This window comes from Alligator mississippiensis, chromosome 5, assembly GCF_030867095.1.
Source record: "Alligator mississippiensis isolate rAllMis1 chromosome 5, rAllMis1, whole genome shotgun sequence".
NCBI lineage: Eukaryota > Metazoa > Chordata > Crocodylia > Alligatoridae > Alligator > Alligator mississippiensis.
This window is the reverse complement of record NC_081828.1, coordinates 39,448,244-39,475,484: the sequence shown is the minus strand read 5'-3', so window position 1 is coordinate 39,475,484 and position 27,241 is coordinate 39,448,244. Positions and strand designations below refer to the sequence as shown.

Here is a 27,241-nt window from a genome sequence, read left to right as displayed (position 1 = left end):
GTCTTGTGATCTAAGTTTTATTGGGTACCTGGAGGGGGGGGGGTATCTCCTCCCAGCTGAGGGAGTATCCTCACTGGTGAATTGGACAATAAATGTAGATGGGCTCCACATGCAAAACAAGGATCACACTGCAGCAGCTGCAAAAAAGAGCTGACCAGCTACGGAGTCAGCACTTGAAAGGGTATAAAGCAGACCAGGTTCTTTGGGTAGATGGGAGCTCTTCTGTTAGACCAACTAGGGAGTTGGACAAATTGTTCTTTGCAAGCTTTTGGGCACAAACACCCTTCTTCAGGCAGAGGGAGTCTGAACACCTGAAGAAGGGCGTTTGTGCCAGAAAGCTTGCAAAGAGCAATTTTTCCAAGTATTTAGTTGGTCTAATAAAAGAGATCACCTCTACCCAAAGAACCTTATCTGCCAGTATCCTGCAACTAGCACCCCTGGAAAGGGGGAGCAGCTCAACTCTTACTGCTGGTTTCCCACTAGCTTTCATTGGAGCCTGTGGCAGCCCCTCACCCCAGGAGCTGGGGCTTGTGTCCGACCAGCCCCAGCCCGGTGCAGGCTAATCCCAGCCCTAGGGAGCTCCTCCCGCTGCTAGCGAGGCCGAAGGCTGCTCCAGAAATCAATGAGCTCAATTACGCTCCCCTTTGTTCTCCAGGAGCGGTGATTAAGGGCTGGAAATGGAGCCCAGGGAGCAGTTAGCAGGCACGCGTGGGGCTGCCCGAGGGGATGGATGCTGCTCGGGGAGGGCAGGGCCGCCCCCGCCAAGGGCCCCTTGTCTCTGCCCAGGCCTTATAGGGGGGGCTGCGGGCTTCCCCCAAAGCAGTGTCTCCCCCCCCTCGGCCTGCAGCTGCTGGGGGAGGGCAGGCCGTACCCCATGCTTGGGGGGAGGGAGGGGGTGCCAGTCCTCGGCTCCCATTGGCTGCTGGGGTGGGAGTGGGAGCGACGGGATGACCTGATTGGCCAGGCTCCCCCACGCCCCCCTCCTCTCAGGAAAATATGATCGGGGTAGGGTCCCCCCTGCCCCGCCCTCCGTTGGAGGAGGGGGCCCCTCGGGGCGGGGCCAGACTGGGGGCGGGGCCACGAGGAGGGGCCGCGGCTCCTTTGGGCGCCCGTTATTGGGGGAGGCTAGTAGGGGGCGGGTCTCCGCGGCGGGTGCCCTCTGCCATTGGCGGGGACTCTCGCGGGGGGCGGGTCCTTATTGGGCGACGGGGAGGGGGCGTGGCCAGGCCGTGGCAGGGGGAGGGGGCGGGGGGGAATTGGCGGTGACACCGGCTATGGCAGCAGTGGCGGCGCCGGGGACTTGGGCCCGTGCCCGGCTCGGGGTGAGTGCGGGCGGCCGGGTCGGGAGTGAGGGCACTGGCCCGGCTCGGGCTGCCCCTCTAACCGCCCCCCGCCCGGAGCCACGCACTCCCGCCCCGTGCCCTGCCGTGGTGTTGCGCGGGGCCGGCCCGGCCGTGCTCACCTTCGCCCGCATCGGATCCTGCTCCGCACCTGTCCCGGGGGAGCCGCGGCCCTGCTGGGACAGAAGGGGCGGAGCGGCGGGAGCCTCCCGGGGCGGGGGCCGTGGGGCCCAGGGGAGGCCCGGAGATGGGCCGGGGGGACACAGGGTGAAGCTGAGTCTGGGCCCCCCCAGGCCGTGGTGCATTGGCTGGGACAGGCGGGTTCATGTGGGGAAGGTGTCCTGGGCACGTTACACCAGGGCTGGTGGGGCAGGGGCTGCGGGTTGAGAGTGAGGGGCACCCTATGCCCTGCCGATGCCCCTTGCTCCCGACCCGCAGCCTCCGCGCCTCCCAGCGCCCTTCACTCCTCTTGGCAGGGCCACTAACAGCAGAGGCTGAGTCTTTCCAGCTCATGTCGTGTGTGATATGACAGGCACAGGGCAGGGGCCTTGTGGGGCAGCAGGGGTCCCAGGCTGTACCCAGCCTTGGGCCCTGGGTCCTCACCCAGCGCTTGGCCCCTGGTGCTGGGTGTGGGGGGTGGGGCCTGTGGTGCCCCTGGCTCCTAGCGGCTGCTGGTGGTTCCCGGTGGATTCATTTCAAGCCCTGGAGTCTGAGCCCTTCCCCTCCTGGAGCTGGATTAGAGCCAGGTGTCCTGCCTGCCCTTGCTCTTACTCAGGAGGAGCCTGGTTCCTGCCCACAGCTGGGAGTGAACCCAGGAGTCCCGGCTCCTAGCCCTGCCCTCTGCTCTAAGCCCCCCAGACTCGCTTTCCTCCTAGCGCTGGGAGAGAACCCAGGCATCCCGGCTCCCAGATCCTCCTGCTTTAACCTCCCAGACTGGCTCCTTTCCCAGACCTGGGATACAACCCAGGTGTCCAGGCTCCCAGCACCTTGCTCAACACCCCCAGACCCTCGACCCTCACCTCCCAGAGCTGGGATCCTGGACGCCTGGGTTCCATCCCAGTTCTGGGAAGGGAGCAGGTCTGGAGGGTGTAGAGCAGGGGTGGGCAAATTGTGGCCCGCCAGGCCATTCTATCTGGCCTGCAAGGCCCCTAAAAAATTTAGAAAATTAATATTTATCTGCCCCCAGCTGCCTGTCATGTGGCCCTCGATGGCTTCCCAAAACTCAGTAAGCGGCCCTCTGCCCAAAACAATTGCCCATCCCTGGTGGAGAGTGAGGGGCTGGGAACCTGGACACCTGGGTTATATCCCAGCACCTTGCTCAACACCCTCCCCGACCCGCTTCCCTCCTAGAGCTGGGAAAGAACCCAGGTGTTCAGACTCCTAAGCCTCACTCTATGCTGTACCTTCAAACCTTTTTCTCCCCACTTTCTTCTTATTTCTTGCCTGGAAATTAAACTGTTGCCCCCACTTTCCTTGGGACCCAGGTGTCCTGGTCCTGATCTCCACCCCCTACACCATGTAGTCTCCTGCTATGACCAAGTCCCACAAATGGCCTAATGGTGGGAGATGAGTGAGGGCAGTGCTCCACTGTGGATTCGTGTTCAAGTGCGAGGGGAAAAGTGCTGCGACTTGGGGAGGGGGTGGGGAGGAAGGAACCCAGGTGTCTGGGGCAGGGGGAAGAACCACAGGTCCAACAGGGATGTGGGAGTCAGACTGGGAACCCAGGTGTCCAGGGTGGGAAAGAAACTTCCCTTTCACCCCAAGGGAGGGATGGAGGTAAGAGAACAGATCATGAACCCAGGCATCTGGGAAGAGAAAGTCATTTGCCATGATCCCCAGTGAGGGGATGAACCCAAAGGAGGGGAAATGGGTGGCCCCAGGAACCCAGTCATCTGGGACCATGGGCAAACAGCTTACCATAGACCCAGGTATCTGGCAGGTGTTGTAGGCAGGGGGGCTGAGTCCCGCTTTGCTCCGTGCATGTCTGGCTGCTGCATGGCCCCCAAGTCCCTGCAGCTCTGCGAGTCCTGGGCCAGCCCAGGCAAAGTCCAGGCCGGGGGCAAGGGGGAGGCACTGGCACCACAGAGCTGGGCGGGAGGGTAGTTCCCACACCAGGCAGGCACGTCCTCCTGCATACCCAATGGAGCCCTTTGTGTGCAGGCAAGTGGTGGGAACAGCAATGAGCCAGGGGCCCCTGGCCAAGGAGGGAACCCAGGGGTCTGGGCTCCCACCTGCTGCCCTAATGCCAGGCCCTGCTCCCCTCCCACAGTGGGGTAGAACGCAGGTGTCCGGGCTCCTGGTCCCCCAGCTCTAACCCACCAGAGCCCACTCCATGCCCAGCACTGTGAGCAGCACCCAGGCATCTGGGCTCCCAGCTCTCACCTCCTAGCGCTGCAGACAGAACCCTGGTGTCCGGGCTCCCAGTCTCCCTGCTCAGCTGACTGGACTCTGCCCTGGCCCCAGAGCACCTTGGGAAGCCCCCTCACGGGCTCCCAGCAGCCCTGGCTCTGGACTGTGGCCCCTGACCTGGGGCTGGGGGTTACATATTAACCAGCCTGTTTGTTTTGATGGGATTGGCAGCCTGGGCTGTGCCCATACAGGGGCACTAGGGGGCGCTGTGCTTTGAGGGGGTGGGGGGCACTAGGGGTGGGGCCCTAGGGGGCTGTGACAAGAGGCTGTGCCCCCCCCATCCCTGCCCCCCACTCTCATCATCTGCCTGTCTCCCCCAGGTGCTGCCGGGACGGGTTTGTGCTGCCCTCACAGCCCTGCTTGGATCCCAGAGACCCTTCAGCAGCATCTTTAAGGTGAGACTCCCCCCAGACACCTGGGTTCTCCTAGCTTGGGCAGGGGAGCAAGGTCTGATGGGGTAGAGCAGGGGGGCTGGTACCAGGCCTCCTGGGTTCTATCCCAGCACTGCGAGGGGAGCAGGGTCTGGTGGGTTAGAGCAGGGGAACTGTGAGCCTGGACTCCTGGGGTCTCTACCCGCTCCATCAAGGGGTGGGTGTGGCTGCCAGCTGGGAGCCTGGACTTCTGGGTTCTCCACCAGGCCTCCGACCTCCAAGTGGAGCTGAGCCAACACCTGAAGCCCCAGCCGGACCCTGGGGCTCTGGTGTTCGGGAAAAACTTCACGGACCACATGCTGACAGTGGAGTGGAGCCAGGAGAGGGGCTGGGGTAGACCCTACATCAAGCCCTTCCAGAACCTCACCCTGCACCCAGCCTCCTCTGCCCTGCACTACTCTGTGGAGGTGAGTGTGAGGCACAGCAGCCTACCCCAGTCACATCCTGGTGCCAGGTTCTCATCCGTCCAACTGTCCCCAACTGACCCCTTGTGTCCTGTCCCAGCTCTTTGAGGGCATGAAGGCTTTTCGGGGGACTGACCAGCGCATCCGCCTCTTCCGGCCGACGCTTAACATGGAGCGCATGTACCGGTCAGCCATGAGGGCCTGCTTGCCTGTGAGTACCTGGTGGGGAAGGGGGGCAGACACCTCTGTGCTCTGCCACCTCACTGGGCTCTGGTGGGTTACTGTGGTTTATGGAGCTGGGATCCAGGATGCCTGGGCTCCCCCAGCTGGAGGACCAGAGTGAGGTCTGGAGGGTTTGAGCCAGGAAGCTGGGACTCCTGGGTTCTTTCCCCACTCAGTGGGGTTACAGCAGCATATGGGGCTGGGAGCCCAGACTCTTGGGGTCTTGCCCTGCCTTGGGAGGGGTCTGCAGTTGGGTATGTTTCAGCCATGCCCTTCTCCCTGCCAGGCCTTTGATCAGGCTGAGTTGCTGGAGTGCATTTGCCAGCTCATCTCCATCGACCAGGACTGGGTGCCCTGCTCTGACAGCGCCAGCCTGTACATTCGGCCTACCTTCATCGGGACCGAGGTGCCCAAGCCCCAACTCCGAGGGGGAAGATAGGGGGTGGACTACAGATTGGGTGCAGGAGGAAGAAGTCCAGTTTTATCTCTAGCCTGGATCCCCCTCTTCTCCCTCCCTGCACCCCAAATCTATGCCCTGCTGACTGGGATCTCCCTGCCCTCTGCTCTAGATTCTGAACCCCATTCTCCTGTACCCCTAAATCTCAACCCCCCCTAGCCTGGATCAGCCTGAGCCCCACGTACCTTGACAGCTCAGTCCCCAGCCTGGATCTCGCTACCTTCTGCTCCCCAAATCCAGGGTTCCTGTATAAACAGCCCCCACCCCAGAGGTGGCTGCATCTAGCACCAGGTGATGGGTCCCTGTGTCCCCTGCTCTCTTCTGTACTCCCAGCCTGGGTCCTCTGTGTACACCCTGTACTTGCTAATCTGGTTCTCCTTTCCTAGCCCCCCCGTTGCTTCCTCCTAAATCTCATTCCCTTTGAGATTCCCTCTGAATTCCATGTGCCCTGAAATTGAGCCTCCAGTCTGTACCCCTCTCACCTGCCCTGTCCCCTGGGATCTTGAGCACGACCAGCTGGGATCCCCCTGAAATCACCTTCCCCAAATCAGTTTGGATTCCCTGCCCCTCACTTTGTGCTGTCCCCCAGAATTCGCTCCCCCTCCACTGTGAAAGTCAACCTTAAAATCTTCCCCCTCCCGCTTGGGTTCTGGGGTGGCTGAGCCCATGAAACAGGGGGACAGTGCTCAGGTAGTTAATGGTGCATTTACTGTGCCCCCCCTCCCCACAGCCGTCCCTGGGGGTGAGCAAGTCTGGCTATGCCCTCCTGTTCGTCATCCTGGGGCCGGTTGGGCCCTACTTCCCCACAGGGAGCTTCAGCCCCATTTCGCTGCTGGCCGACCCCCGCTTCATCCGTGCCTGGATGGGCGGGGTCGGGGACTGCAAGGTGGGCGGGTAAGTACCAGGAGCACCATCCCACCTCTCCCCTGCCCCCAGCATTCCCCACCCAGAAGTTGCTGCATCTCAGTGCCAGGGGAGGGGATACTGTATCAGCAGCCCCTGATGTGCCCTACCCCACCTCTCTGCCCCCTGGACTGTATCTGCTAGACAGCCTGGCACTGTTCTCAGTCCATCCATGCCTGTCTCCCCTGCCTGGTGTGTGGGGGCTTGCTCTGCCCCTTACCCCCCAGCCTGGCACTGGGCAGGGGTACCACTCTCCCTCCCCATATCATACCCTCCCCCTTGGTGCTAGTGGTGCCCACCCCTGCCCTGTCTCCCCAGGCTGCCCCCCATAGCCTTTTCCATACCCTGTCTCTCCATCCTGGCACTAGGGGGAGCTGATGTCTGTCACCCAGGCTGGCACTGCCCATGATTATCCCCATGGCCCTGCCCCATCTCCCCCATTTCTCCCCTTGCCCAGGAACTACGGCCCTACCATTTATGTCCAGAACGAGGCTGCCAAGAAGGGCTGCCAGCAGGTCCTGTGGCTCTATGGGGATGATCACCAGGTGACCGAGGTGGGCACCATGAACATCTTCATGTACTGGACTGATGAGCATGGAGGTGAGAACTCCCCTAGCCCTGCACCTGGTGGGGGCCTTGACTCCTCTGCTAAGCAGGGTCACGGCCAATCATGGCATGGCTGGGAGACCCAAGCTGTAGCAGCCCCAGCCCGCCCCATGAGTGGTCAGCAATGGTCGCAGTACTGCAGTGCTGGCACTGGTGGGGGAGTAGATACCTGCAGCATGATGCTTCCTGCCCACTCCAGAGCTGGGGAGGGAACCCCAACGTCCTGGCCAGACCTGGGGTCACAGGACTTCATTTCTCCTCCTTCAGCCTTTCCCTGGGAGGTTGTTCTGGAGCCTCCCTCCTGGGTGAAGCAGCTGCCTGGCTGGTCCACAACCCCACCTGAGAGGCAGCCGCATCTCGGTGCCGGATGTGTGGGTCCTGTGTAACCAGTCCCCCAGTGCACGCAACCCCAGAAGCAGCTGCTCTGGGGCCCAGGGAGGGGGATGCTGGCTGGGCTGACTGGTCCCTTCCCCTTCCAGATCTGGAGCTGGTGACCCCCCCGCTGAATGGCATCATTCTCCCAGGAGTCGTTCGCCAGAGCCTGCTGGACTTGGGGCGCAAGTGGGTGAGTAGGGTGGGCTGGGGCATGAGTTCGGGAGCGGAGCCTGTCTTGATCCCGCCCATGTCCTATGCAGGGGCAGGGCTTATTCCCCTGCTCTGGCCCCTCCCACTCCTGAATCTGGTCCTCTGCATGACTCCTACCAACAGTGGGGAACTCCTGTTGCCCTCCCCCCACCCCCAGCAGCTGTCCCTGGCAGATGCCAAGGACTTCCTGCCCAGTTCACCCCTACTCTCATCCCCCCCCCCGCCACCCCCAGCTTCACTGCTATCAAGGAGGCCTCTCCCTTGGCCCCAGGGGTGCCACCCTCCATCCTTAACCATCTGCCCAGTCTGGTGCCAGCTATGCCCTGGGTCTGTGCTCTAGTGTGAAGAGGCCTGCTGAGTCTCCCCTAACCTTGGTGCCATCTCCAGGGCGAGTTTAAGGTCTCAGAGCGGGTCTTCACCATGGCCGACCTGCTTAAGGGGCTCCATGAGAATCGGGTCAAGGAGGTGTTTGGGTCGGGCACGGCCTGTGTCGTCTGCCCTATCAACCACATCCTCTACCAGGGTCAGGTGAGGTAGCTGACAGGAAGGACTAAGGGAGAGGTTTTTGGTATGGGGCCCATGAGGGACAGAGGAGGGTTGGGTCTGGGAGGGGCCAGGATGGGAAGGGGGTGGGAGTCAGGGGCATGGGCTGGAGGGAAGAGGGTGTGTGGGATGGGACTGTGGAGGGCGGGTCTGGGGGATGGTAGAAGTGTGGCTTGGGGGCAGGGGGCTGAGCTGAGCCCACTGATTCCTATTCCGCCTTCCAGAGCTACCACATCCCCACCATGGAGAATGGCCCGGATGTGGCCAAGCGCTTCCTGAAGGAGCTGACTGATATCCAGGTGAGAGCCACCCTCCAAGGGTGGGGGATGCTGGCTATGCTGAGCCAGGGCTGAGGGGTGGGCACATGTAGGGCATGACCCTGTGGGGAGGATCATATCGGGCTGGAGGTCACTGCTGGTGGGGTAGGGGGCTGGGCACTGGTCCTGGGGGTCAGAGGTCACTGCTGCTGTCTTTTCCCCCATCACCACCAGGGGGCAGCACAGCCCCAGATACAGCTCAGGCAGGGTGAAGTGTGGGGGTTAGGGGCAGCTGGGCTGCTGGCTTTCTCATGCCCCCCTACCCTCTGTCTGTCTGTCTGGCCTTACAGTATGGCCGTGTGTCCAGCGACTGGGTGCACCCCGTCTGACCTGGGATGGACCTCGCCTGCCCCTTGGCCCTGACTCCTTCACTCCAGATCCTCTCTCACCCCGACAGACCCCTCCCACCCCCACAACCAGGGGCGAGGTGGGCTGTGGCTATGGCTTTAATTCTTCCCCAGTCTCATCTGTCTGGGTCTGGAGCCTTCATCTCCCCAGGTATCCACCAACCCCCTCCCTGGAATATGCCCCTGCCTTGGTGTCACTCCCCCTCAGCAGGTACTCCCCTAACTGGACCTGTACCCCAAAAGATCCAGGAACCCAAAGATCCCCCCTGCTTGGGATTTCAGAGTGGGGGCATCTGCCTGTCTGTCCAGCCGGACCCGAAGACAGTGCCCCCCTCCTCTTTTTTTAAAGTGCAATATATATATATATATATATATATATATATAGACCCCCCCCCTTCACCAACACACACTCCCTGTGGGTTTAATGGCTCCCTGCTGTTGCCATTAGCAATGTCTTCTGGGTAATCTGTCCTGCAATGCATTCTGGGAGACACCAGTGCCCTTGGCTGGGGCAGGCTTTGAGCTGTCACAATACCTTCTGGGTAACTCAGAAGCAGTGCATTCTGGGGAATGTCGGTTCAGTGGCAGAGTGGTCCCCAGGAGGGTTGCAGTGCCTTCTGGATAATCTGCCCCGTAATATATTCTGGGAGGTTCCCATGTCCCAACAGGAGGACCCTGCTCACAGGTGCAATGCCTTCTGGGAAACTGCCCCCATGTGCCCTGCTGCCAGAAGTGTGGCATTCTGGGAGAGCATGTGGTACCCCAGGGGCGGGCAGGGAGAGGCTACCTGAATCACTGCAATGCCTTCTGGGTAGCGCATCCCAGAATGCTTTGCTCCCAGGGCAGAGGTGTCTGAGACAGACTGGACCCAGGGAGGGCGGGAGCTCAAGGAACAATTAGAATCAAAAGGCCTTCTGGGTAACGATATTCTCAGCATGCTCCTCCTGCAGCAGTGCATTGTGGGAAGGGCTGGGAGGGCCACCTTCTGCTGCCACGTCATGACCGTGCCTTGGTCCCCTTTCCTATTGCCCCTGCCTGGCTTAGAGCCCAACTGGTGCAATGCATCCTGAGAAACCACTCATCTCCGCAGCCTGCTAACGGTTGTAATGCCTTCTGGGTAATTTATACCCTGCCCCGCACTTTTGCTCCTGGGAGCAGTGCATTGTGGGAGAGATTGTCTGCCTTGGGGGGTGGCAGCTGGCTACGAGGTGTTTCAGGGGCTCCCCCTGCTCAATTATGAAGCTGGGGGACATGCATCCCAATCTGGGCCCATTTCCCCCACTGCCCCGTCCCCTCCAGTGGTAACAGCACAGTCGCTCAGTGGTTAAAGCTTCTTTTGTATTAAATGGAATGTCATTGGCTGAAGCCTGGTCCTGAATCCATGTGTGTGCATGTGGGGAGGGGGATATGGAGGTTAACATGACCCAAGTTTGGGGGTCCTTCATTATGCTGGTCACTGCCCAGCCCCCCACTGAGATTGGGGTCTCTGTAATGCTGTACAGTGCCCCCTGAACCAGGATCAGGGTTTAGGTATGCTGTGTAGACCCCTGCCCAGGGACAGAGGTCAGGCACCTGCTGTACCAGGTGTTGTACAGACCCCCCACGATCCAGTCCACAGGCTGAAGGGTCAAGGGCTGAGCTGGGGGAGGGGCTGGGGGCAGCTGGTAGCATTGGGGGCAGGTCATGGGGCAGGGGTGGCAGTCTGGGATTGGGGGGGACAGCTGTGGGGGCTGGAGGGGAGCTCCATTTCTCTCCTCATCACTCAACCCCTGCCTGTCCCCCTCTCCCCCATCATGCCTGGTGCTGCAGGGGGATGAGTTAGGCCACCTAGGCACTGAGCAGGGCAGAACAGGCTGACGTTGGTCCCATGGCATCCGGACCCACGTCATGAGCTTTTGGGGGGGGAAAAATCTCATTAATGTGACGGTAAGCCCTGCTGGGAACCAGACACAGCCGGACACATGGGGGGCAGGGCAGGGCAGGGCAGGGCAGATCTGGGCCTAGGGCAGTGGCTGGTCCCAGGGCTGGAGATGGGGCAGGGTCCTTTGCCCTCCTGGGGCCCACTAGGTGTGATGCTCCCTCACCCCACCACCCTCATTTCTCCACTTTCACCTTCCCTTCCTCCTGCTTTTCCATTCCCCCACTTCCACCAGCCTTTCCCCTGCTCCTTCATTTATTCTTCCCCTCTCTTTTCCACACAGCTCTTGGTTTTGTCCCCACCCCCTCCTGGCATCCCAGTGCCCCCCACCTCCCGGCACCCCCCTACTCAACACCCCTAAAACTCTTGTCCTTGCCACCCACTCCCCATTTCTGTCTCCTCCCCCCAGAATCCCCCCATCCCTCCCTTTCTCCTCTGAGGAAGTGCCCCCCTGTGCCTCTCAGGTCTGGGGGGGTAGAGGGCTTTGGGGTCTTTCTGGGGGGTTCCCCCACCCCTCCTGGTCACATGAGCTGGCAGCCGGGAAGCAGGATAAATATTTAGACCCGTCAGACCCAGGCTATCCATCAGCCACCCCCGCCTGCCGGACGTTGGAGCTGCCTGGGTGGGGGGCACATACTGGGGGGGGAGGGGAGGAACGGAAGTTGGGGGGGTGCTTTCGTCATAGAGGGAGGCTCCCTCGTGATCTGTGTGGGCGGGTAGGATCCAGCAGGCCACGCGAGCTGGATGAACCATTCTCACCCCAGAGGTGGCTGCATTTCCCCAGGAAGTGAGGGAGGCAGGTATAGGGGGCTGCCTCACCCATGACCCACCCCAGAGGTGGCTGCATCTTGGTGCCAGGCCAAGGGTCCCCTGTATAATTGGATCCCCAGTGTGCACACCCCAGAGGCAGGTGCATTTTGCTGCTAGGCAAGTGAGGGAGGGTTATACAGTGCCCCTTAGGCCCCACCCCAGAAGCAGCCACATTTCAGTGCTGGATGAGGGTGGGGTCCCTGTGTAAACAGCCCCCCACTGCTTAGATTTGTCTCCCCAAACCTGCAATTCTCCCACATCCCACCCCAGAAGCAGCCACATCTCAACACCAGACAAGCAGGGGCCCTCTCTGAACAACTCCCAGCCCCAGAGGTGACTTCATGTCAGTGCTGGGCGAGGATCCCTATAATAACTACCCCGCTCTGAGCAGCCCCTTGCTGGGGAAAGCGTCCTGCATGCAGCTCCGCCCCAGAGGCAGCTGCATCTCGGGCCTGACACAGCACATTCCTATGGGATGAAGTGCTAGGGAAAAGGCACCTCCCCTCCTGGGCTCTGGGTGCTGGGGTGGGGACTCTGGACCCTGGTGTGGGGGGCAGGGTGGATGGGCATCCATCCAGAGCCCTGTTATGAATCCAGGGGTGACCTCATTGCACCAATGGCTAGGTTGCCTGGATCACGCTGGGGCTGGGTGCCTTCCAGTGGACTTCCTGGGAAGCTAAACCCCTCTTCCCATCTCGGGTCAGGTATTTTTGTCCTTGGCTGGTTAATGGGGACCAAGGTCATGTCTATGCTCAGGTGCTCTCAGCTGGGCACTGGCTGGCAGGGGGTGACTAAGCCCTTCCCCACAGCAGGTGGGTGGCACTGGGGGTATCTGGCATCAGGGCTAGGCCAGCACTTATGCTGTTCACTGGAGGGGAGAGGAGCTGGGGTCCGGGTGCCTGTGGAAAGTGGGTAAGGGAAGTCACAGACCCCTTCCCCCCCCCCCCCCCCGCTTCCTGCACAACCTTTGTCCCCCTTGGCCCGACCATGTGGCAAAGCCAAATATTTAGATCTGTGACGGGTTTGTTGGTAGGAGGCCAGGTTACAGTGGGGTGGGGAACAAGGAGAGAACCCAGGCGTCCTAGCTTCCAGCTCTCCCCACCCCACCCTAATTCACCAGAACTCACTGGCTAGCTCCCAGCTCCCTTCTCTAATCCACCAAACCCCTCTCTTCTCCCAGAGAGGGGAGGGAACCCAGGTGTCCGGGTTCCCAGCCCCCTGCTTTAAACCCCCAGACTCCACCTTCTCTTTTCATGCTTGGAGCCCATGTGACCCCAGGCTATAAGGTGGAGAATCCCTAGATGGATGGATGGAGAGTGTATGTGTGGGGTGGGGTGGGGGGGCGTCAGAGGAATAGAAGGGTGTATGGGGATGGAGGGAGGGTGGGATAGATAGGTGAATGGAGGAGTATGTTGGATGGAGGGAGAGAGGCAAGGGATGGATGGATGCATAGAGCTAGTGGGTGGATGGAGGGGTAGATGGACACAGTGGGGTGTGGGTGGGATGGATGGGGTGGATGGATCAGGGTCTGGCTGGATGGATGGGGAAAGCTGTATGGATACAAAGAGCTGGGTGGCGTGCTGGGTGGTGGCAGGGGGCTTGGAGGGTTGTTGGGGGCATGGGGCTGGCCGGATGCATATCAGGTTAGACAGGTGCAGTGGCTGGGCTGGGTGGAACTGGCTGGAGCGCCCGCCCCCCCCTTCCTTCCATTTCTCCCCCCCCACCTTTCCTACAGTTGCATCATTTGCCTTTCTCTGCCAAAACAGGAGCTAGACGGGAGCATGTGGGTTGTGGGTGGGGAGCAGGGTGGTGGGGCCTCAGGGGTATAAGACCAGGCCTGGGACACAGGGAAGGCAGGAGAGAGGAAGTACGAGTGAAGGAGTGTGGACAGAGCCGTGTTCTCTACCCTGCTGGGAACCCTCCACCTTATCACTGCTACCTGCAACTGACTGTGGGAAGTCTGGGTTCTCTCCCCAGGTGCAGGAGAGGAATAGAGTCCAGTGGTTAGAGCGGTGGGGGGGAGGGCACCTGGGTTCTCTTTCCAGGTATAGAGAGTAGAGTTGAGTAGTTAGAGCAGGGGGTCCTGGGACCCAGGACACCTGGGTTCCATCCTGCTGCTGCTCCCTGTGTTCCTGGCCATGGCGGGACCATGGCCTCAGGTGTCCAGGCCGTGCTGGTTGCTGGCAGGTGTGCTGCTCTGGGGGGCCAGTTCCCCTGATCCTGCCCTAGGCTCCCCCCTGCGCGACTCCAGCCCCCTACTAGCCCTCGATGGGCAGGTGCGTCTGCGGCACCTGTACACAGCCAACGAGCACATGCAACTTCACCTGGAGATCCTGCCCGACGGCCGCGTGCGGGGAGTGCCCCAGCAGAGCCCATACAGTAAGTGCTCACCACCCGGACACCTGGGTTCCAGGATGGGGGCAGGGGGGAGCTTGGATCCATGATGCCTGGGTTCTGTTGTGGTCCTGGGATGGGAGTGGGGGGATCTGGTGGGCTAGAGGAGGGTGGGGGATCTAGGAGCCAGGACACCTGGGTTCTTTTCTGGCCTTGAGAGGAGTGTTGGGGTCTGGTGAGTAGGAGCAGGGTGGGGCTGGGAGCTCAGACACCTGGGTTCCATCCCAGTTTTGGGGCTGGGAGCGTGGTCTGGGGTGGTTAGAGCAGGGGGATCTGGGAGCCAGGACTCCTGGGTTCTCTTCTAGTCCTGGGAGGGGAGTGAGGGCTGGTGGGGTAGAGCAGGGTGGAGCTGGGAGCCCAGATGCTTGGGTTCCACCCCCAGCTCTGAGAGGGGAGTGGGGTGTTGTTGGGGTGGCTTGGGGGAGGAGGGTGCAGGGCAGGGTCCCAGATGCCTGGGTTCTGTGGCTGATGGTGTGGGGCCGTGGCAGGTCTGATGGAGATCAAGGCAGTGAAGCCAGGGGTGGTTCAGATCCAGGCGGCAAAATCCCTGCAGTTCCTGTGCATGGATGTCCGGGGGCGGCTCTATGGAGCGGTAAGTGTGGCAGGACTTGCCACCACTGGGCTCTTGGGTACTCCCCCAGCTCCGGGAGGCGAGTAGGGCCTGGTGGGTTAGAGTCCAGGGGGAGGAGCTGGGAGCCAGGATACCTGAGTTCTCCCTTTGCTCGCAGCGGGGCTCGGTGTGTGGCACAGCTGCTCATGTCCCCTTCTCCTCCCTACACAGGGCTCGTACTCCACTGACGCCTGTAACTTCCGGGAGAAAGTGCTGAGCGATGGCTACAACCTGTACATCTCGGAGCGCCACAACCGGCCCCTCAGCCTGACACCCTCTGGGGCCTTGCTGGGGACAGGACACCCCGGCCCCCCGCTCATCCAGTGGCTGCCCTTGGTCAGCCACATCCCTGCCGAGCCTGTGCTCCTAGAGTACCCCTTCGCCCAACCCAGTGTGGATGTGGACTCTGCCGACCCCCTGGGAATCCTGGGCCGGACCCCTGAGGTGCTGAGTCCCAGCTACATCATCTGAGAGCCTGGACGCCTGGGTTCTGTTGCTTGGAGATGGCTCAGCGTCTGATGGCGTAGAGCAGGGAGGCTGGGAGCCAGGACACCTGGGTGGGTTCTCTCCCAGCTCTGGGCAGGGACCAGGGTCTGGTGGGTTACAGGGAGCCTGGACACCTGGGTTCTTTCCCAGCCCTGAAACAGATTCCCCCCACCCCTCCAGGAGCCATGGCACCCTCTGGAGGGGAGCGGGAGGTTTTGTGGCATTTCATCCTCATCCTTTTCTTTTCTATGTATTTAAGAGACTATTTATTACCTCCTGGGTTTATTTATTGCGTGGGGGGGTGGTTCTTGGTATTTATGGTGTGGCTGTCCCGGCCACCTGGAGTGAATAAAGAGGGCTGAGCTCAACTGCTGTCCTGTGGACCTTGTTGGGGTGTGAAGGGTTGGAGCTGATACTGGAGTGGGCATCAGGGGTGGTTAATTGGGGAAAGAGGGCCTGGGATGGAGGGTTTATGAGGGCTGGCCCCCACCATGGCAGGTGCTGTACAGACCCTGACGGGGGGGCTGAGGGGTGGAAGGCTCCCTGCTCCATGGTGCCCCCGTGTGCCTCTCCCCTGCTCCCCACAGCATGGGGTACCTCTCACCCTACCCTGCTGTGTGGCTTCCCCTCTCCCCCCCACAGTGACACCCAGTGGCCAGTTGTGGTGTTGCATGCAGTATTCAGCCAGGGGAGCTGTGACACCTGCTGGTCAGGGTGTGCAGTGCACCCCCCCTCCCCCCCCAGCCTACCCCAGCAGAAGCTGCTTGTTCACCCCACTGCCTCCCAGCAGGGACCAGTCATCCCTTTCTTCCTCCTTCCCAGCTCTGTCTCACATCAAGGTGTGGGGGGTGGGGACTTGTGATCCATGTGTGGGAGGATGTGAAGTATGTGTATGTGTGTGTGTAGAGAGAGCGAGTCATACAGCAGTCAGGCTGGAAGGGCCCTCCAAAGGGCATCCAGCCCACCCCACTGCCTGAGGCAGGATCAGCCCTATCCAAACAATCCTGTACAAATCCATTGTCCAGCCACTTAGTAAAATTACCGTCAATCCTGACACAATGCAAGACATCACACCCCACCCTGCCACAGGTAAAGCAGGGGGACAATGGCAGCCAATGTCCTGCTGCTGAAAAAAGTTCATACATGCTTATGAGATCCCAGGTAGAGGCTCCATGACCTGCCCCAGGTGGAGCAGGGGGATGAGGGCTGGCAGTATCTGGCCACTGCCAGATTGTTACATACACGGGAGAGACCTGAGGAGAAAGGTCCTGCCCCCACTACAGAGAAAGACAACCCCCCCTCCAGAGTCCACACAGATCTGACTGGGTGGGATGTACTTCCTGTAAACAAAAAGTGTCATGATGCCCCTTTATGAATCCACAGTGCATCCACACCTTGAATCCTGTGTCCAGCTCTGGTCCCTGCACCCCAAAAAAGATCTAGAAGAGCTAAAGAAGGTCCAGAGAAGGGCCACAAGGATGATCAGTGGTACGAAGGGACTTCCATCTTAGGAGAGACTGAAGAGGCCAGGCCTATTCCATTTAGAAAAGAGATGCTTGAGGGGGGACATGAAAAGCGTTTACAAAATGCTAAATGGCGAAGAGAAAGTCAGTGGGGATTTATTATTTATTGTCTCTCACAAGACAAGAACTAGGGGGTCACAAAATGAAGCTAATAGGTTGCAAGTTTAAAACTAAGAAAAGGAAGCTCTTTTCCACACTGTGTGTGATTCAAGTGTGCAACTCATTGCCGCCAGATACAGTGGAAGTTGACAGCTTAGCCAGATTCAAAAAGGGACTGGCCAGGTTCTTGGAGGAAAGGGGCTTCTGGAGCTACTGAGCATAGAAATGAAGGGCATGGCCTCTGAATCAGAACTGCCAAGACTTTGGATGATTCTTACCTGCTTGAAGGACTTAAAAAACAGCCTACTGGTGATCCTTGTGGCTCCCCCTTTCCAAAATCTTGGGTCCTTCCATGAGCAGGAACACTGGATATAGGACCCAGGAGGTGACAGTAGGGAATGGTAGACAGAATCTCAGTGCCCCACTGTTACCTGCTACTGCCATCATGGCCAATGGTTAGGCCTACCTCAGGTGAGAACGTTGGAGGAGCATCTTGAAATTCGTGCCCTGTGCCTGAATTTCATCCATCTCCTCTCCCTCTCTCCCCAGGGGGGGAAGCACCCCTGCTCCCACTGCCATGGCCCTCATGCAAGTTGTGAATTAAGGGGGAGCTGAGCCCCCCATAAGAGATGACAGCCCCCCTGTAAGATTTGAAAATCACAACCTGGGGGGTCTCCGATTGGATTGCTCCTTCACTTAGGTGGATTTGTTAATCAATGAACTGGTTTGATTTTTTTGCAGACCCCCACCAAGAGTCAAAGTGTATTTCAAACCCTGCTCTCATGGGCTCCTGGATCCCCTCTGCCCTGGCTCTCCTGCTGACTCTCTGCCTCCTGGCCTTCTTGTCGTTCCAACTCTTCCTGTCCCTCGATGGTTGGATCCTCTCATGGATAGGAGCATTGGGTGCAGGAGTTGGGAGGTGACTGTGCCACTCTACTCGGCACTGCTCAGGCCTCTTCTAGTGTTGTGTGCATATCTGGGCTCCGTGTGCTCAGAAGGATGTGGAGAAGCTAGAGAGGGTCTAGAGGTGGGCGACGGGACTGATAAAGAGGCTGGCAAGCAGTGTAGGAGCAGCGGATGAGTGATCTAGGCATGTCCAGATTGGAGAAAAGGCAATTAAGAAGGTGAGGAGGGACATGATAACCATCTTCAATGATATGAATGTCTGCCACAAAGAAGTGAAAAACCAAACATCCTCCCTTTGTGCTGAGGATGTTGTACACACAGGGCATACAGTGTGAATTAAAAACAAGCAGGAATCTTATCAGGGGATAAGGCACAGCACCACATTTATTGGAACATAAAACATAAAAGGAATAAAGAACAGTAAGGTTATCTGCTTCACTCATTCATTCATTCATACAAAAAAAAAAAGCACACACTGATAGTTAGACAGTTCTGTGAAGGTTAAGGTGTTACCAAGTTCTAAAGATGTTTGGGTCAGTCTGGTGGCCAGCAGACAAACCACAAGGAATGGAGTCAGGTCTTGCTGGATGTGCCCAAAACTCCTTCTTGCAGGTGGACAGACCCCAAAGCCTTTTCTTTGTGTTCATTCTTTATAGTAATAGCTGTCCATGCTAGCCTATGGATTCCGCTGAGTCACACGTAAAGGTCATCCTCCTTGTCCCATTGGCAGGCTGGAATTAGTAGGACGTGATCTTCTGGCTTTGTGGTCTGCAGTCTTCGGGGGTCATTGCTTGTAATCTTCAGCTGTCACGGTGAAGGCATGATTTAGTATTTGGTAATCCTTAACTGCTGACTCAACATCACTGCAACCTTTGATTGTTAAACCACAGAAGGCTATATTCACCTGCTGCGAGAGGACCACCTTCCTTCACATTGTCACATACATACATCACTCATTCTTTCATTACCTCTTTTCAACTATACCAGACATACCACAGACCTTACATAAACATTTTTCTTATACTAAATTTAAGTTCTAAAATCATGAGACCAACAGGTCAGATATATTTATGCTAAGCAATACGGGATTTAAAGTAGATGGTTAATTCCATGGCTATTTAATATTTGATACAGAATAATGACTGATCAAAATATTATGAAAAATAAATCATAATAAGATTAACTTTATCTTAATAGCAAAATAATTCATTATAAAAATAGCAATATAAAGCAATTAAAGCAATTATAGCTACTGCAATACAACAAGGAAAGGGACCCAACCCATGGCTTTGACTGGTAGCAAAGGAAACAGAAGCTAGATCTCAGGAAGAACCTCCCTGTGGTGGGAATGGGGAGGTGGGGGAAGAACTGGCTGCCCAGCGGGGCTGTGGTATCTCCTTCACCAGAGGTTTCCAGGAGCGGGCCTAGTTGCGGATGCTTTTGGGCACGGGCCCCAGAATTCTATGGTTCTATGGGGTTCCACGTTGCTGCGGTGTGGCTGGGAGAGCCCTGCTGTCACAGGGGCCTTTCCCCGCCCACAGCCTGGCACCTGGGAGGAGAACTCAGATCCTGAAGCTGCTAGGCATGGCAATAGGCACTTGCTCATGCAGTGGAGTGCAAATACCGGATGCCTGAAGGTGCCTCCAGGACAGAACCACCCTGGAAAGGCTTTGAACTCGGCACTAGAGGGTTCTGCCCCACGCAGACAGGAGATCACAGCCCTCCACAACCCTTAAGAGTGCTGCTAAGCCTCTGCTGCCAGCCCCCATGATGGCTCCCCCCGGGTCCCGGCCCAGCAAGGTAAGGAGCAATGGGGCTTCTAGCCAGGAATTCACCTCTGTTGTTTCTACCCAGAGCCAGGATCTCAGCCCTAGAGCCACGACACCCCCTACATGTCAGCCATCCACCCTCAACAGTCTCCTCCCAGCCACCTACCCCCACCTCCCCACACACTTCCATTGGCCCAGGCATCAGTCTGTCTGTCTGTCCATCCTGAACCACTCCCCCCACCCCAACTTCCCTACGTCCATCCATTCTCCTAAAACACCCATCATTCCAGTTACCCAAACACACCCATGTCCGTCTGTCCTTGAACACGTTCTATTCTGTCCAGCCACACAAAGAACCGTCTGTCTGTCCATCTATTCAGCCAGCCCTCCTGGCAGAAAGGAGACACCTTTTCTGTTTGTCTGTCCACCCATCTTTGGAGACCCCCATCCATTCAGCCATCCAGTCATCTGTCCATCCCTGCAGTGACACAGCAATGCTGTGGCTCAGAGGGAGTAGGGGCACCTCTGGGGTGCTATGGACCTTGTTGGTAACTCCTGTTTCTGGTCCATGGGTTCCAGCTGAGCTTCAGAAGGCAAATTCCTGCTGCTGACGTGGGCTGTGAGTCTCAGAAGGGAAGGACCAGGCATGGGGGCCCTGGCTTAGAGAGGACTAATAGGTTCATATCTGGGGACACATGGGCCTCGGTGCTGCCTGCCTCCCTGCTCCAGCCCCATCCCCCTACTCTGTTTGCATTACTGTTCTGCAGGGCTGGTCTTGAAGTAGCTCAGGTACAGTCTTATCAGCTGGGATATCTAGGATTGTGCAGGTGCATGTTTGCCTTTTCTAGGCTGGGAGTTCCTACTGTTCATGGTGAAGTTTCCTTTGGGTTGGGTTGGGCCTGAGCAGGGCCACCTGGGACTTATCCAGTTGGGTGCCTGAGGGGCGCTTGTGGGGAATGTGAGTGGTTAGATCTGGCCATTCAGGGTTTCAGAGGGGTGTCAACATGAGAGTCTCCAGTTTGGGACATCCTGGCCTTCACAGCTTTCAATTTCTGCTGTTTTTGCTCTTCATCACTGGGGGGCTTCTCTCCTCCCAGCCTGTGTTCCCTTCCCTCCATCCTTTGGCTCCCTGTCATCCTTCCATTCATCTGCAGTTCTTTCACACTTGCCATCAATTCCACTCTGAACACACTCCTCATTCCATCTTCTTTTCTGGCATCCAACCACATGCTCTCCATCCATTTATCTACCCCCTACATCCATCCAATTCTCCATCAGTCTTTCCAGCATCCCTCTGTTCCTTCCTCCCTGTCCCCACCCCCCAGCAACACCCCTTGCACCTTTTTTTCACCAAACCCTGCCATGTATCCAGACATGGACCACAACATCCATCAGTCCTTCCATCTACTTGTCCCTACTCCCATTTACATTCTATCACTCCCTTCCCACCATTCCCTGAGAACTTCTCTATATCCTACATCCACCATCTTTCCATCCATCCCTCCAGCAGAGAAGAGTGGAAAGACTATCATTGTCCCACTGCCCTCTGCTTCTGCCATCATGGCCAATGGTTGTGGCCTAACATGGATGAGAGTGCTGGAAGAATATCCTGAAATTCTTGCTATGTTCCTGAGTCTTATGCAACTCTTCTCCCTCTCTTCCCAGGCTGGAACCACCTCTACTCTTACTGCTGTGGCTGTCATGGTCTCCTGGATCCCATCCACCCTGGTCTTCCTCCTGATTCTTTCACTCCTGGCCTTCCTGTCAGTGCTTCTCTTCCTGTTCCTTGATGGCTGGCAAAGTGACCCTAGGCACAGGGTACCATACCCCAAACCCATGAGGCACTGCCAAGACACTTCCTCAGTTCAGGGCATATGGACAGTCAACGCCATTGGGCGCCTGGGGAACCAGATGGGGGAATATGCCGCCCTCTATGCCCTGGCCAAGATGAATGGGCATCAGGCTTGTATCCTCCCGGAGATGCACCAACACCTGGCACCCCTCTTTCATATCACCCTGCCTGTGCTCCACAAGGACATGGTCAAGAGGATCCCTTGGAGGAACTATCAGCTCCATGACTGGATGTCAGAGGAGTACAGACACATCCAGGGCAAGTATGTGCAGCTTATGGGATACCCCTGCTCCTGGACCTTCTACCACCATCTCCGGGATGAGATCCTTTGGCAGTTCTCCTTCCACAACCATGTCCGGGACGAGGCCAACCAGTACCTGGCCAGGTTGCGTGGTCAGCGCCGCAATGTGACCTATGTGGGTGTCCACGTCCGCCGGGGGGACTATGTCCAGCTGATGCCCACAACCTGGAAGGGGGTGGTAGCTGACAGGGCCTACCTGGAAAAGGCCATGGGTTACTTCCGGGCTAAGTACAAGGAGCCAGTCTTTGTTGTGACCAGCAATGGGATGGACTGGTGCCGAAAGAACATTGATGCTTCAAGGGGGGATGTGTACTTCGCTGGGGATGGGAGGGAGTTGTCTCCAGGCAAGGATTTTGCGCTGCTGGCCCATTGCAACCACACAATCATGACCATTGGGACATTCGGCATCTGGGCTGCCTATCTGGCCAGAGGGGAGACCATCTACCTGGCCAACTACACCCTGCCTGACTCCCCATTCCTCCAGATCTTCAAGCCCTCGGCTGCTTTTTTGCCTGAGTGGATTGGGATCAGTGCTGACCTCTCCCCACTCTTGTCCCTAGAAACAGAACCCTCGAGCCTGGACAGCAGGCCACAGACCCCAAACAATCAATAAATTGGCTCATGGACTTAGAATCATAAAATCCTAGAGATGTCTGTCTGGAGGGGACCTGCAGAGGTCATCTAGTCTAACCCCCCTGCCTAAGGAGGGGCATCTCCATTAAGCTGTCCTATATAAATCCATTGTCCAATTTATTAGCAAAATCACAGTCAACCCTGACACAACCACAAGACATCACACCTGAATCTGCCACAGATAGACATGAGGGACAACAATGGCTAGTGTCTTGATGCTACAAAAGTTGATAATATATACTAGAGTGAGTCTGGGAAGAGGGCTACATCCCTCCCCGCTACAGAGGAAGGCAAAACCCCCTGCAGTCCATACCAATATGATCATGGGGTGAAATTCCTTCCTGACCCTGCTAGGGCAATTGGTCTGACCCTAAGTGGAGGAGCAAGACACTCAAGCCTCAAGGTTCAATTTCCAGTAGATGCATTGGCACAGCCCACTCCCAATCCCCAGCCTTGGCTGCAGCCAACACCCAATGCCTTTGAGGAAGGGTTAAAAACACCCTGCACATGTAGCAGAAAGGTGCTGGGGAGTTGTGGGGTGGAGGGGAGGGTGTAGATTTCAGCCCCATGTGGCAACCAGCAAAGCTCAACAGCCCGGGATGTACTCTTAGTGAAACATGGGCATAGCTACTCCTGCATCTTCCCTGACCAATGCTTATCCACCTTGTATAATCAGAGATTACCTGTATGATTAGAGACTTGCAAGGCAAGCCATATGAGGAAAAGCTGAGGGACTTGGGTCTTTTCAGCCTAAAAAAGAGAAGGCTGAGAGGAGACTTGGTAGCAGCTTACCACTATATTAGGGGAATACATCAAGGGCTCAGCAAACAGCTGTTCACCAGGGCACCCTTGGGGAAAACCAGGAGTAATGGTCACGAACTCCTGGAAGACCATTTCAGGCTCAACATTAGGCAAAACTTCCCAGCTATGGTGTCCAGACTGTGGAATAAGCTCCCTCCAGAGGTGGTGCAATCACCTGCCCTGGAAATCTTCAAGAGGAGACTGGATGGTCACTTTGCTAGGGTCACCTGACCCCAGTTGTCTTTCCTGCCTAGTGCAAGCGAGGCTGGACCCAATGATCTTGCAAGATCCCTTCCAGCCCCTTACAATCTATGAATCTATGAACCTCTTCTTGTACACTTCCAACGATGGAGAGTCCACAGCTTTCCTAGGCAGTCCCTAGGCCCACTGCCTCACTGTTCTAACACTGAAGACGTTTTTCCTGGTATCCTATCTAAATCTACTGTGCTACAACTTCAAGCCATTGATCTGTATACTACTCTCTGTAGCAAGAGAGATGAGGTGCTCTCCCTCTTCTTTATGGCATCCTTTCAAATATTTGAAAACTGCTATCATGTCCCTACTTAAGTGCCTTTTCCACAAGGAGAGCATGCCTTGTAACATGGCTCCTGATCTAGCCTAGCTGGGGAGTTTTGGGGAGGGGGAAGCTGGAAGCCAGACCCATAGAGAGGTGGAACACAGAGGACAGTGGCCTGTGCTTGCTCTGCTGGTCTCACTGCAGAATCTCCAAGAACTTTGGGGCTATCTGATCTTGATGTCCTCAGGCACTTAGAATGGATTGAGTTGGGTTGATTGGATGCCAGGGTTCTCTGCTTGGGTGTAAATGAAGACTGGGGCCTGGGTTGGGTTCACGGATGGCCTCAAAGTACCCTGTATGTATAGGGCTGAGTCCCTACAGGAGATGACAACCTGAGGTATCCTGGACTTAGTTTTTTTGTTTGTTTGTTTGTTTGTTTTTTGGGGGGGGGTCAGTGCTATGTGCCCCCTGAAAACACACACACAAACACACTGGGAATAGGGCAGGTCCCTGATTTCAGCCACTGTGCCCTCAGTTCATGGCTGCCCTGAGTTTTCCCCTCCTCTATCCTCTACCAGCATGGAGCGTGGGCAAAGAAAGTGGAACCTTAGCTGGGCTGGCAGGGGGCTGCAGGTCAGGAGTTAGAGGCATCAGCAGGGCTGTGGGAGGGTGTGTACATGTGGGAGGGCAGGGGGAACTTAAACTACAAGTCCAGGCTAGAGTCCTTCACTCCTTTCTGGGCCCTCCTGGCCTGATGTGAGCACCAGGGCTGGGCTATCACAGCTGCCAGAAGCATAATATCATACTGGACATAGTTCTGGTGTCACTGGCTCCCCTCTTAACACCCTGAAACACTCAAAAGGGATCCCTGCTCCAACTCATTAGACCCCCCCCCCCGTTTCCCTTCCTGATCTGGGGAGAGAACCTAGGACTCTTGGCTCCATTCTTCATGCTACACCACCCATCCCATAATCATACCTCTCTCTCCTGCCGGGCTAAGCACTCACTTCCACCTGGTTCTGCCAAAACCTGCTCACGCTCTGCCCAGGTGGTTTTGTTGTCCCCAAACAACGGTGAGTTCGTGCCCGGTGCGCTTGTGCCAATAAACACACAGGGTTGAAGGATCCAACTTAATCTTTATTTCTGCGCAGAAAGTGGTGCTTGGCAATTGTTCACAAAGCAAGCACCCACACCCCAGTGGGTGTCTGCCTTATATAGCTACATAAAAGGTTAAAGTTGCTGATGTGATGAAATGTATAGCAAGCCCAGCAAGTAACCCCCCTTCCAGCTCCCCCCCAAGTAACCCCCCTTCCAGCTCCAGACTTTGTTGATATAGCTTTCCTTCTAGTGAGGCCAGCAATTAAGCAACTAAGCAACAAGCGATCTCCCCCAGCCTAAACAACCTACTCTATGCCCTTGGTTAGATAAAATACTTTTTCAAAACATACAAAGCTGTTCCTTGGTTAAAATTAAGTGAAAGTCCAGGGGTGCTTCATCAGTTTGGAGGGCACACTAGGGGGCAATGTGGGTTTCAGGGACACCAAATCAGGGCAATTACCCTGGAAGGAGGACCCCACATGCATGGGACACCACGTGTCCCCAAGGTGCATGCAAGGGAGGGTCTTGCTGTCACCAAGTCTTCCCCAACTCTCCTGCATCTTTCTACCTCCCTTCATCATAATCATAATGCTGGGACTTGACACGTCCCAGCTTCACTTCTGTCTTATCCATGGGTGGATCTAGGATTTTGGGCTGCAGAAGGTGTAGGGCAGCATCACATATAACACAATGCACAATTTCCAGCCCCCACCCTCCCGACGTAAAAAGAAACTAGAAGTTTTACTAATATGCTAGAGGGCCTTGGGCTACATTACACAGTGTAAGATGCAAGTCAAAACACATATAACTTTATTGGAATGTGGGCTAATTTACTGGATTATATATTACATTTAGGAAACACAACAAACTATGCAAAACCAGTCCAAATATACTGTGTCACAATTTCTCTTGTCATTATAATTAAATGTACGCCTCTTAATCAGATTCATAAAACAAAATCTAGCCTTCTGGAGTGTCTTGACAGTGCCTTCAATATTTCACTGGCAGTTGTTTCTATACCGAGTTAATATGGCCACACCTGAGTTAAGGTTTTTCAGCTAAGATTAAAAATAGTCTGAAGGCTTTGAAATGAAAGAGATTACTGGGAATAGCAAACAGACAGCAAAACTGCAGAAGAAAGAATAGATTGAACAGTGTTAAGTCTCTGTTAAAAAGGAGAAAGGATCATTAACACCTGTGTAGTGGAGAGAGATTAGCAGGAATTAGGGAAATGACAATGATCCATGAAGTCATAGTTTCATAGTTGGTAGGTCGGAGGGGACCTGAGGAGATCATCCAGTCTGACCCCCTGACGTGGCAGGAAAGAGTACTGGGGTCAAATGACCCCGGCCAGATGTTTGTCCAGCCTCCTTTTTGTCGGGACCCAGGGCAGCCGGCCAGCAGCTCTCCCTGACTCCCACCTGGGCAGATAAGGATCCGGGGCCTTAGAAGGCCGTCAGGCAGGTACTTGTGACGCTTGGAGTGGAATTAATTAGGCGGACGCTTATCGGTTGCAAAGCAAGATTGTTTACTCACGTCAAGGTGGTGTAAGACGGAGGTCAGAGATACTTAGTTAGTTACAGCTTAGAGATCGTTGTTCAGTCATTCTGCAGATATATATATACGGGCTGGCGGTCGGCTTATCGGGCATGTGGGGCAAGGGTACGCCAGGGAGGTCGCGGCGGGAAGACGCTGACAACTGATCAAATTGTCAGATTACTCCAAGGTGTGGGCAGAGTTGTCTTCGACTTTGCGAAAAATGTAAGCGGGTTTTGTTTGTATGATAGCCAATTGTTTTTCGCCACATCATAAATCTAATTAGAATCGCCAATTATCTAGCGGTCTTTGCTAGGGTGTTATTTTCACAGGGTTACTCCTTGTTTTCTTTGACCAATTATAATGATTTATATAAAGCAAAGAAGGCAAAAGTTTTTATCTCTGTTAGTGGCGCAGCAATAAATTTCTTTTTGACATGCGCAGAAAAAAGCGGTTACTATCATTATTGTTAACCCTTAGTTAACCTAGTGCAGAAAAAAACTGTTTTAAATGGTTATTACTTGTTTGTGACATGGGCACTACTTAATTTGGTTGTGACACTTTTAAAGACCCCCAGGGTAGGAGCCAGCACCACTTCTTTTGGAAGTTGGTTCCAGGTCCTAGCTGCCCTGACAGTGAAATAGCACTTCCTAATGTCTAGCCTGAAACTACCCTCCACTAGCTTGTGTCCATTGTTTCTTGTAACTCCCGGGAGTGCTCGGGGGAACATGGACTCTCCCAATGCCTGCTGGTTCCCCTTGACTAGTATGTAGACTGCCACTAGATCCCCTCTCAGCCTTCTCTTTTGGAGGCTGAACAGGTTCAGGTCCCTCAGCCTCTCCTTGTAGGGCCTGCCCTGCTGACCCCTGATCATGCGGGTGGCCCTCCTTTGGACCCTCTCCATATTGGCCACATCCCTCCTGAAGTGCGGCACCCAGAACTGGATGCAGTACTCCAGCTGCAGCCTGACCAGTGTTGCATAGAGGGGGAGGATCACCTCCTTGGACCTGCTTGAGATGCATCTGTGGATGCACGACAAGGTGTGGTTGGCCTTCCTGACCATGTCCCCACACTGTCGGTCCATGTTCATCGTGGCATCAATGATGACTCCAAGATCCTTTTCTGTCTCAACACTGGCGAGAAGGGAGTTCCCTAGCATGTAGGTGTGCCGCTGGTTCTTCCTCCCCAGGTGCATGACCCTGCACTCGTCAGTGTTGAACCCCATTCTGTTCTCATTGGCCCACCCCTGTAACCTGTCTAGATCCGCTTGCAGCCTGTTCCTTCCTACTAGCGTACCCCCTTCACCCCACATCTTAGTGTCATCTGCGAACTTGAACAGGGTGCTTTCTACCCCCTTGCCCAAGTCACTGATGAAGATGTTGAATAGCGCGGGCCCGAGGACTGAGCCCTGGGGAACCCCACTG

The 27,241-nt window shown here is 56.3% G+C and overlaps 3 protein-coding genes and 2 long non-coding RNA genes across 7 annotated transcripts; 3 read left to right on the top strand and 2 right to left on the bottom strand.

Moving 5' to 3' along the window:
- Position 1: 1 nt before the first annotated feature.
- Positions 2-3,793, bottom strand: LOC132250781 (uncharacterized). 2 transcript variants are annotated; one of them, XR_009462401.1, is made up of 2 exons: positions 3,723-3,793; positions 2-3,469 (listed from the first exon to the last, which is right to left on the bottom strand). It is a non-coding gene; the product is annotated as an uncharacterized LOC132250781 (long non-coding RNA). The 2 variants fall into 2 exon arrangements; XR_009462400.1 differs by having other exon boundaries at positions 2-3,488; positions 3,723-3,777.
- BCAT2 (branched chain amino acid transaminase 2) lies at positions 1,238-9,929 on the top strand. 2 transcript variants are annotated; one of them, XM_014597354.3, is made up of 11 exons: positions 1,238-1,322; positions 4,070-4,144; positions 4,387-4,587; positions 4,685-4,795; positions 5,093-5,212; positions 5,994-6,157; positions 6,624-6,766; positions 7,252-7,337; positions 7,745-7,885; positions 8,125-8,199; positions 8,508-9,929. In XM_014597354.3, exons 1-11 carry the CDS (start codon positions 1,275-1,277, stop codon positions 8,544-8,546), a joined length of 1,203 nt encoding a protein of 400 aa, XP_014452840.1. In that variant the 5' UTR covers positions 1,238-1,274; the 3' UTR covers positions 8,547-9,929. The 2 variants fall into 2 exon arrangements, with proteins under 2 accessions (XP_014452840.1, XP_059584122.1); XM_059728139.1 differs by lacking the exon at positions 1,238-1,322 and adding an exon at positions 1,366-1,371.
- Positions 9,930-12,687: 2,758 nt separating this feature from the next.
- On the top strand, positions 12,688-15,150 carry FGF21 (fibroblast growth factor 21). The gene is made up of 3 exons (XM_006274896.4): positions 12,688-13,671; positions 14,175-14,278; positions 14,468-15,150. The coding sequence occupies exons 1-3, from the start codon at positions 13,431-13,433 to the stop codon at positions 14,765-14,767; spliced, it is 645 nt and encodes a 214-aa protein (XP_006274958.1). The 5' UTR covers positions 12,688-13,430; the 3' UTR covers positions 14,768-15,150.
- Positions 15,151-17,665: 2,515 nt separating this feature from the next.
- LOC132250780 (uncharacterized) lies at positions 17,666-26,533 on the bottom strand. The gene is made up of 2 exons (XR_009462399.1): positions 25,818-26,533; positions 17,666-18,114 (listed from the first exon to the last, which is right to left on the bottom strand). It is a non-coding gene; the product is annotated as an uncharacterized LOC132250780 (long non-coding RNA).
- On the top strand, positions 20,711-21,852 carry LOC102565316 (galactoside alpha-(1,2)-fucosyltransferase 2). Its single transcript, XM_006274895.4, has one exon. The coding sequence runs from the start codon at positions 20,718-20,720 to the stop codon at positions 21,843-21,845; it is 1,128 nt and encodes a 375-aa protein (XP_006274957.4). The 5' UTR covers positions 20,711-20,717; the 3' UTR covers positions 21,846-21,852.
- Positions 26,534-27,241: the final 708 nt, after the last annotated feature.